This window comes from Haliaeetus leucocephalus, unplaced genomic scaffold (assembly GCF_000737465.1).
Source record: "Haliaeetus leucocephalus isolate CR32 unplaced genomic scaffold, Haliaeetus_leucocephalus-4.0 Scaffold1, whole genome shotgun sequence".
Taxonomy (NCBI): domain Eukaryota; kingdom Metazoa; phylum Chordata; class Aves; order Accipitriformes; family Accipitridae; genus Haliaeetus; species Haliaeetus leucocephalus.
Genome location: NW_010972437.1, coordinates 4490223 through 4500430, shown reverse-complemented (window position 1 = coordinate 4500430; position 10208 = coordinate 4490223). Strand labels below are relative to the sequence as shown.

General features: G+C 43.5%; 2 protein-coding genes across 3 annotated transcripts in view; both read right to left on the bottom strand.

Annotated features, from left to right (window-relative positions):
* The window catches only part of BZW1 (basic leucine zipper and W2 domains 1), a 10395-nt gene extending 10200 nt beyond the window's left edge, over positions 1-195 (bottom strand). The window contains exon 1 of one of the 2 annotated variants that reach the window (XM_010564578.1): positions 53-195. The gene's annotated coding sequence lies outside the window, so the exon portion shown is untranslated. Of the gene's footprint in view, positions 1-48 lie in introns of both variants that reach the window. The other variant, XM_010564586.1, reaches the window with a different exon arrangement.
* The window catches only part of LOC104832748 (aldehyde oxidase 2-like), a 41967-nt gene continuing 31812 nt past the window's right edge, over positions 54-10208 (bottom strand). Inside the window, exons 22-23 of the mRNA XM_010569102.1 lie at positions 9077-9244; positions 54-704 (exon numbers count right to left, since the gene is read on the bottom strand). Coding sequence (XP_010567404.1) covers positions 54-704; positions 9077-9244 — 819 coding nt within the window. The remainder of the gene's footprint in view (positions 705-9076; positions 9245-10208) is intronic.

Sequence of the window (10208 nt, the reverse complement as noted above, 5' to 3'; positions counted from 1 at the left end):
CGCGCCGTCCCCCGGCGGCCGCCCCCCCGCCCAGGCCCCTCTCCTCACCGACTTTAAGGCAGAGAGAAAACGCCCGAGCGGCCCGGAGCGGAGGCGGGCGCGAGCAGCAGCGAGGAGCGGCGGCGAAAGCTCTCGGAGCGGAACCAACGCGAGAGGAAGAGGGGAGGGCCGCGCTCCGCCCCGCCCGGAACGGACCATCCCGCTCCGCCAGAGAGGATGGAGAGAAAAAGGGCCAGGGAAGGGGGCCGGGCTTCCCGGGGCCGCCTAGCTTCCAGCGGCCGGCCCGGCGCCGCGGGCCCACGGGCACCTACCGGTCCTCTGCCGGAGGTGCTCCCCCTTCCCGGCCAGCGGGGGTGCCCGCCCGCTCCCCCTCCCCGGGAGTGAGCGCGCCCGCCACCCTCGTGATTTACCGTCACACGCAAGTAGCCGCCTGGTACCCGTCCCCCCGCCCCGCGCCGGCGGTGCGCGTGGATCAGTCCCTGGGGGGGAGGGCGGCGCCCCCTGGCGGCGGGCGCGGTCCCACCCCATCCCGCCGGGTCGGGAGGGTCCCGCGTGGGATGGCGGTGCCCTGCGGCGGTCCGCCGCCGGGAGGGCTGCCGTCTGGCCTGGTTTGCGCTCCGAGGAGGGCGGCGCACGGAGCGGAGGCGGACAAGGAGCCCCGGGGCAGGACGGAGCCCCGCTTTGCGTGGGGTTTCGGCAGCCCGCTGTGTGCAAGGGGGAGCTGGGGGCTGCTCGCAGCGGAGAGAGGCCTACGGCGAGCAGGGCCCGCTCCCCTTGGAAAGACGTTGTCAGGCTGAGCGTAACCGCTCGCTGCACTCAAGCAGATCCCCGCCCGGTTCCCTCCTCGGGGCTCAGGTTCAGCCCTTCCTGGGAAGGGTCCCAACAACAGGTAGGTACAAACAAGACGACGGAGCAGAAGCTGCTCTGGAAGAGGAAGGAGTTCCCGCAAAACTGCCCTAAAACAGACCTCTAGACCAACGCCGCTCGGGCGCCAGCTTGCCCAGCAGAGAGGGGAGCGGCTGTCTGAGCAGTCCGCGCTCCCCGTGTTCACCTTCAGAGGTTAAGTGGTTCGGATAATAAACTGATTTCTGGTCAAAGTGCAGTTTATTTGCCTGCAAAATGTGCAAAGGCTGATGCTTGCTAGCACCATGACAGTTGTATTTCATAAATTTGACTGCGATAACACGCAGTCCGTTTCCCAGGCTGCTCACAAAAATTGTCATTTGTTTTTGTCTTTTCTGAGGGACTCCTTACATACTCAATAGCACATTGCTCAGATGTGTAAAAACGGGAAGCCTGTGTAATCAGGCAAACAGCAGTAAGTAGAACAACTAATAGGGTATCAGCATTTTAGTTCAGGTGTGAAGGAAGACAACCTCAGAAGTACCCTGTTTGAAAACTGGGCCCCATCAACATCAAAGGGAGTTTTGCTATTGCTTCAATATTTTAAGATTTCACTCCTAACCTTAGAATTATTTGTTCAGCAGAAACGTGGCTTTTGAAGAGGAAAATACCAATATTATATTCTTTCCCATGCATCAGATTATTTACCAAGACCTCTAAAGCTTCCTGCCTGGGCAAATTCACTGTTTTAGAAGGGCTGATGACTTAATTAAGTTTAGAAAAATCAGACTTGTAAAACAGCTTTAGACAAAGCTTGTGTCAAGCCATTCTTCTTGTTTGTTTAAATGTAGAGTAACTGGCAGAAAATCCGCTAGCCCAGACCGTCTTCTCACTTTTGAATGGATTAGATATTCCAGTTTCAAATTTGAGAAGCTGTTTCATATAATTTACCTGATGTGTGTATCAGAGGGATCAGAAACATTAATTACTACTGCATTAAATCTATGCCCAGATTGTCTGTTCTTTATTAGCATTCACGTTACATGCTGTACAAATATATATACAATATATATAAAAAGAGCGCTCTATTCCAAAAGGCGCATTTGACCGTTCTTTCATTTGTGCATTCCTCCAAATAAACCTGGTTTTCAGTAACTATCAGAGCTTCTGTATATTTACTAGATCTCTCTTTTTCTTATGTGGGGAAGTTATAAAAGCTCTTGAGGCTTTACAATTTTAGTCTCACACCTTTGTCAATACCACACCTGCTGTGCTATTAGGTCCTGGATTTGCTATTACCATTGTAAGAATTTCTTCTTTCCTCAGATCCTGATGATAACATCACCTTATAAAGACTTCACGTATTGTAGTGTCTACAGACAGAATTATCAGTTAAAAGCTACTCACATCTGACGTAAAACAAATTTCCTTAGTTCCAGAAGTGCAGGCCTTCTCTACTGCAGTTAAAATACAGGTTCTTCTCACTAGCAATTATAATAACAGGTCTCATCCTCTCTTCAGGCTGTAGAGCAGTCTGTCTATTAGCAGGTGGCATAAATAAAAACAGTACGTTAGTGTAGGTCCTTTAACTACAGTCTGAAAAGCATACGCTGCCAAACTCACACAGCAGCACGTAACTGGAGATGTCTACCAGACTGAATATAACAACATGCAACATACTCTCCATGCTGATATAGGACAGGACATGCAATTGCAACTCAGTTCTTTGCTCCCCAAAAGGGCAAACCACTAAACTAACCTGGAGATTGCAAGCTTCCCTCTAGACCTTACACAGCTGCCAAATTTCCACCAGGTGAAAAGTATAATGTTCCTTTGACTAAAGCTCTTGAAATGACCAGTTATCAGGTGTATAAACAGAGCAAGTCACTGTGCTTCAGGAAGGGACAGTGGGGTCACCTGCACAACCATGACTTTTTAATTAAGGTCATCCCCATCCCTATTTCTTTTTTTATCCCAACAAACTACTTCCTTGGCTGTGAATCTTTTCTTTTGTCTTCACTGGCCTAGGAGAGAGGTCATCATATCTTTCAGCTAATTTATAATTTTTCAGAAGAAAGTAAGGAGAAGTGTTGTCCTTTTGTGGTGTTATACAGTGTTCTAAGTGATCTGCATCAGCCACTCACAATCTGGGGAACACACCAGTTCTGGTAATTTTTTTTCAGTAGACATTCTCTGAAAACCTTATCCCTGAATATATCTATGTTTAGGAAAGCAAATAAGCATTCCTTATTTATCCATATAAGAGGTGGAAGATACTACATTTAAAGCCTGGAAAAGAAGAATCTTAGCTTTTAGCTGCGAAATTCTTTCCTCCAAGCAGGTCTGGTCAGCTTGCATTTGATCCTGCTGTCTTATTCAATTGATTAACTTGAAGTAAGGCCATATCTCCAGTGAGGCTGCTTACCTTCCCCTGTGTGTTCTTGCCTGGACTACAGCCACGGCACAATCACACGAACCAGCATTCACTTAGTTACGCTACCCTTACAAGTTAAAACTAGAGTAAAACTTGGAAGTCATAAAAATCAATATTTTGTTCATTCTGCAAGATAGGTATACGCTGGGTGTATAAAAAATGGAAAGCTTTAAAAAGAAGGAGAAAGTAGGCCTATGCTTGCAATGTATGGACACATGAATGTGGAAATGAAACCACCATCCTTTCTGGAGCTAGAGTGCTTGTACTTTCATCTGGAAATATAATACAATTTATCTCAGTTGTACAAGATGACTCTTCCATGCTTCCGAGGGTCTCAACTGCAATAAATACAATTTCGTTAGATTATTATGTTAGGGGCTGCATCAGCCCACTGAAGGTGAGGCTGATGCAGCTCCGTTCCCCAAGGTCCAACCAGTAGCAAGGCTGAGCATGTATTCTCAACAAGCAATCATGCAAGCCCACGTGTAAAACATATATACATATAAATGCAGCTGCCCACACAGATCAACACAGACGGAAACACTCTGCACTCATGCAAACACAAACAGCACCAATGGCTTTGTCCTGTTCCCCTCTCTGACTGATTAGCATGAAAGTCCATTAGTGGGAAATGCACATATAGATATACATATGCACACACACAATAAGGACCCCTCTGGTAACTGGCCTTAGACAGTCAGTCTGTCCAGTCCCAGATCTCCCCCCTTGCTGTCACCTGTGCATAAGACCCCCCCCAAGGCCCACAGCCCCACTCGAGTATGTCAGTTGCTATGAAATTCATTACTGCAGTAGATTAATGGGAAAACACCAGGCTCGTCAAGTCACACGTTTTGAACTTTAAGCTCAAACACTGGTCATTCTTATTGTCAGTAGGAGCCAGATTTCATCTGATACCATTTTCATTACTATTTTTTCCTTGAAACAAAATTGGTTGTAGATCACAGTGTCACAAAATAGCAGGACAGTGCCTTACAAGTTTGCTTGTATTGAAGACATATTTAAGCAAATTCCAGTTTGCTGGAATTCCAGCAAATTCCATCCCAATGAAATCCCCAAAATAACACATTCAAAAATACCCTAAGGGAGACCACATTCAGAGGAAGGATTTTCACCTTAATATTTGCAAGTATTTGTTCATTCACTCTAAACCCAAGGCACTGATTGCTTTGGCACTCATTCTAAAATGAAAGCATTTTTCTAAATCACAATTAAATAAAAAGCCAAGAAGATAAATCACATATTATGAATATCACATTTTAAGGAAAGGAACACAAAGACATGACAGTTCCTGCTGTCAACTCCTTGAAGTCTTTGATATTACGAAATTGCAAAGCATATTGCCAGTTGAGCTTTTCCCAGTAGCTGTAGTCTCTCACAATTTAGCAAGAGAAATGAACAGGAAAAATTTACCAACATAAGCTAGCAATTTCCTCATTACTTGTAACATTAATTTATTTGTAAAGGAATAAAATCTTGTTGTACCTCTACAGATTTAGATTAAATATGACTTATTTGAGGGTGTGTGCAGGTCACACTCTCTTCTATACTATGCTAATTTAAGCCTGCACTCTCACCCTTAAAATAAATGAAAATAGCCTAGATTTATGTTTACATAAATGAGTACAGGATCGAACTAACAATACCTGTTTTGTATCTCCAGAGTTATTTCTTATAATAGTGTTTTGGGTATGCAATGATGTTGTTAGATGTGTTCTGACTGTTAATTGTATTGCTTTGAAGTATCAAATGTGAAATTTGAATATTGATTTGTACCTATACCTACATTGGCTCAGCTCAGCCATTTCCTTTTCTCCCTCTCAAACACCTTTGCACTTGCTTTTCAGCCTCCTCTCCTCACGGGGAAACGCTCCATCAAGATTCACACAGCTGCCACTGTGTCACTTTAAAACCTCCTTTCTAAAACCATGTCTGTCAGAGTGCCAGTAATGTTATTTGGCACAGCTGAGTTAAACTGTGAGCTGATACACCTATTTTTAATGGTGAACTTCTTTGTTTCCTCTCAGCCTTGCTCCCCTCTACCTTTTCATCTCAGTCACCTGCTGCACATCTGTTATGCATACCTGCTGACGGCTACAATGGGCAACCCCATTTCAAAATGAATGTTTTAGGTAAGAAGACCATGAGGTTTTACAGATGTGGTGGTCTGTCCCCTTATATCTTTGCTCACTAATCTATGTTAACCCAGAAATCCTCATCTCTGTTACGAACTTCACTCAAAGTGTACTGAGAACCCATCCTGCTATTTAACCCTTCCTACCTCCAGTACGCCTCCCTCACCTTGTGCCCTTACCTACAGATGAATGCATCAGCTATGCCCTACTTCACCATTTTGCTGGAAAGAAGGAGCAAAACTGTGGGTAAGGCAAAGGAGAGGAGAAGTGAGCGCTGACAATGCAGTGAATAGCAGTGATTATATTCCAGCCCTGAGAGAAGTCAAAGTTGGTAGTGGTTCAGAGAGATCTACCAGTATGGAGCAGGCCTGAGATGGGCTGCCAGGAAGCAAAGAGCTATTATACCGGAGTATTACTGAGGTTACTGTGGTAGTAATAATATATCAACATCTAGAAAACATTTGGCAGCATGTACTTTCAGAATCTCTGTTCCACTGTAATATTGATACATTGCCCATCACTAATTTGTACAGTGTCTAATTCTGATCTTCGGGATTTTCATGTACTAGAAGAACAGAAAGAGTGGATAACAACAATTGTGAATCTCAGACTTGGCAGAGATACAGAGATACAGAAGTGGCAAAATGGTACTATTTGTGATCTGCTCTTCATTGCAGATATTTTCAAAATTGCATCTGAACTCTTTGAAGTTCGTGGGGTAACTCCAGAACTATTCCAGTGTAGGATGGAACACAATTTGATTTAGAAAGAAATGTATGTTTCAAAATGAGAGGTCTCTTATTTGGCAGGACGACAGAACTAGTGCTTATATCTTGTCCTACAAAGACAGATAGAGAGAGAGATATATCTGTGTGTGTAAGTATTACAGTTCTACTTTCTTGCAAGAATGCTTTCAGTCAGTAAGTGGCTGAAGGAGTCACCTGGTTGTTTGATATTTAGGAAAGCAGTATTAATCTATATTGAGGTCCCATGGCTTACAGGTTCCAGGTTTATCTTTTGAAATCTGAAAGAAAATACAAAGAAAACAACATCATTTTGCTAAGGGGAAAGAAAATTTTCTGTAATTAACAAATGCATGTTCCTTATCAACCATTTAAATGTCATTGCATGCACAAATCCCCACCTTCTCATGTTATAAAAGGTTGTGAAATCAACCAACTTACCTCTAGTCAACAGTGGCATTCTTGTAATTGAACAGGTAATTAAGCGCGTATCTTCATAGCACGGGTGATCTCACAGCCTGAAAGGCTCAGATTAGAGGAACTGACATATGAGGTTCCGTCATGCAACATGGTTTAATGAGACTGCATTAAATCATGGAGGCCATGATGTTTGCAAGGAAATCCTACATTTCTGAGGGCATTCCTGAAAACAGAACATCAACTCCTGATGACTGGATAAAAACTCAACCTTTATTTAAATTCTAAGTTGTTACCAAGTGTTTGCACAACACTTAGCCCACAAAGGTTCTTGATCTTGGTTATGACTTCTATTAATATGAGAAGTTCTATCACTGTGAAAGACTTGACCGCTGGATATCCTGCACAGAAGAAAGCAGAAGTGGATGGATGTGGAATTCACAGCCCCAGCCTCCAGGCAGGAAGAGGCCAGGGAGTGTCTAGCTGGCTGCCATTGGAAGAGATGGGGGCCTGCAGGTTTGCCTGACCCAACCTGTGTCCCTTTTCATAGAGAATTTTCAGCCTAGGGTACAACACAGTTGCTCAAACTCAGGTCCATGGGGCTTTTTAAGTTGAAATCTTTAATTAATGGACCTTGTCACAGTTTGGTCTGGTGTTTCCTATTTTCCAGGTCCCCAAAGTGTTTGTTTAGTTTGCTTTCTGACTGGATATGCACTGAGGGGAAAATGGCTGCTAAACTCTTGCTGTTTATCTGTTTGAGAATTGCTCCTATCCTTTACTCCTTTCATTTTTTTATTCCTTTTTTTTTTCTTTTTCTCTTCAACTTATAAATAAACAGAAATCTGGGGCATGTGACAATGTATTAAGCAACTCCAGATGTATCTACTTTTACAATGCCAGAAGAATGAGTGCAGTGGAAAACCTGTTGAAGGGGCTAAAGCTATTAAGTCAGAAAACAATGTCATCATTCCCATCTTGCCCTCCTGTCTGAAGAAACTCTTGTGTGATCGTTGTTGGCTAGGAAAGATAGGGAGAGGGAAGTTGGCTCCTGCCTCAGAGTCTTACAAAAATACTCTCCAGCAGGCTGCTGCTCTGTCCTGCCAACCCCCTTCCAGTGAGGGAAGTGCAAGAAAAAAGAAGAGCAGATTGAAGGCACTACTCCAGAAAGAAAGACACAGAGAACTGCAAGGGTGAGGGTACGTTTTTCTTGCCGTTCTCATTTTGAAGAAAGCAGAGGCAAAGCACACAGATCATTATCCAAATAACTTTAGTGACTGTGGGGGAAATTCAATAAAAGAGGCACAGTCCACCAGTTGTGGGTACCTGTTACACCTGTGTGAGAGGGAAGATACTTGAAGACAGTGGTATGTCAAAACCAGCTGAAGTTGGCACTGTGTTGCACTTTCAGAGTGGGGAGCTGTACTGTTCTCAAACCTACACATCAAATCTACAAAGTAATTACAATGCCTGAGACAGGCAGAAAATGGGCAATGGGCATCTTGCATGTTTGTCAAAAAAAAAAAAAAAAAAAAAAAGAAGGGCAGGGTATCTAAAATCCATTGTCCTTCTTAGGCCCCATCATTTCAGTGTCTGCTGAATATCTCTTCATTCCAGAAAACAAAGAAGAGAGAGCATGACCTGAAGGTCAAGGTGGAGGGCTTTCATAAACCCAGCTGGAAATGGATTGTACAATGGGAAGAATCATTGCTAGCCTCTGCTTTCTTAAAAAACCCAAGGATGTGTTCACTCAAGCAGCTCTAGGAATACTTCTCAGATCATGACACAGAAAATGAGCTTATATGAAATAACTGGGACATAGACAGTTTAGACCTATACAGTGAATATCTTAAATTTGCACCCTTAGATTCTGTGGATGCCACTGTCAATGGTGATGCTTGCATGGAAACATAAATCTAAAATGTTTTATTTGGGAGTGCTCTTGTGCACCCAGCCTGTATTCTAACTCCATGTTGTGACAAGACCTGGATGCATACCAGCCCATACTTCCATCTCCCTGGTTTTCAAGGCAGAAAAGAAGGAAACTGGGGTACATGGTTCAAAGTGGAATCAGTCTAAACCAGGAACACAGGACAAGTGATGGAGCACATCTACTCTGTGTCTAGACATTGTCTAGACATAGTCATAGTTCCTAATAGAGATGCAAATAAAGTGACACTAAAGACAAAGTCAGTCTATAATCTGAAAAGTACTTTCAAGGGCTTTTAGATTAAAGGAGATATATAAATTAGAAACATTACCACTGAGGAAACAGCACAGGTTTCTCAGTTGTGGACTATCACTTCATGTTACTCTGTCAACATAGCTGAGCAAAGCGCCACTGAGTAAATAAAGTGTAAAGCTCTGCTAATTGTGGTATATCGAAGAAAAGAGATTTGGCTCACTGATTAGTCTATGTGCACAGTCCATTCAGATTAAAGAGAACTGAAGAGTTGGCTAGCTCACAAAAGGGATGAAAATAACCTTACCATCTCAGTAAAGACATCATCACAGGCCATGTGTATCCGCTCAACAGCCAAGGGGCTGTTCAGTGTGAAGTCCAGGGGCAGTCCTCTTTCTTTTCGTGCAGCAGCCACTGCATCTCGTATTGCAAAGAACACTGAGCTGCCCAAGAAGAATCTGGCCTCACCCACACCCTGGCAGAAGAGAGAGGCAGCTGGAGAGACAGGCTTTGGAAACTGATGGCAGAAAGTTAAATCAGCATGTCTCCACTGTAGTTATCTGAAATACACTGAATCATACCAGTTCAGAATTTGGTCATGTCCAGCATATTTGGATTCAACAATTCTCCTTGGATGTCTGAGAACTTTCAAGTCAGAAAAAAATCAAGGACCAGGATTTGGCTGATGGGGATCATTTTAAAATTCACAATATAGCTACACTATCAAAAAAGGTTCCTGCTGGGACTTCAGTGCTTACGTTATAAAGTCATGAAATAACTCATGACTTCTCACATAAACTACCTTTTCAATGTCCAAGTGGAATTAATTCTACATGATGAAACAGAGAAAGAAAGATACCCACCCCCACTGCCCCCTTAGTCCCTCTTGCATGGGTAAAGTTTGTGCTGTCTAATTTTGATAAGAAATGTGCCCTTTGTCTCTATTTTCTTCATGTGGAAGAGTTTGTTTACTCATTTACACCATGTAAGGCCATAAGAATATGGAGTGGACTTTCCTCTTGAAATTCCTATTTGTTTTTGTACTGTGGAAATTCGAAGTTACAGCATTTGTCTTCCCAGTAACCATTACAGGTGATGGAGCCCTGCTTTCCTGTAGACTGCTAATCTCAACCCATGAGTTTTCCCACTTTTACCCTTCTGATTCTCTTCCCCATCCCACAGGGGGCAAGTGAGCGAGTGGGTGTGTGGGGCTTAGCTGCCTACTGGGCTTAAACCATGACACTTTGTCATACCTGCTTTAGATTTGAGGCTGAAACAGTGGGCATTCCTGTCTTTTAGTAGCCAGAAGCCTACACTCCCCTTTAACTCCCCTTCTATTTTGAGGAGGTTTTTTTTTCTTTTATTTTGAGTCTATGAACAGTGCTCAATCCTAGTACTGGGTGCCTCCTCAGAGGATGATGTACCCTTAAAACAGGAAA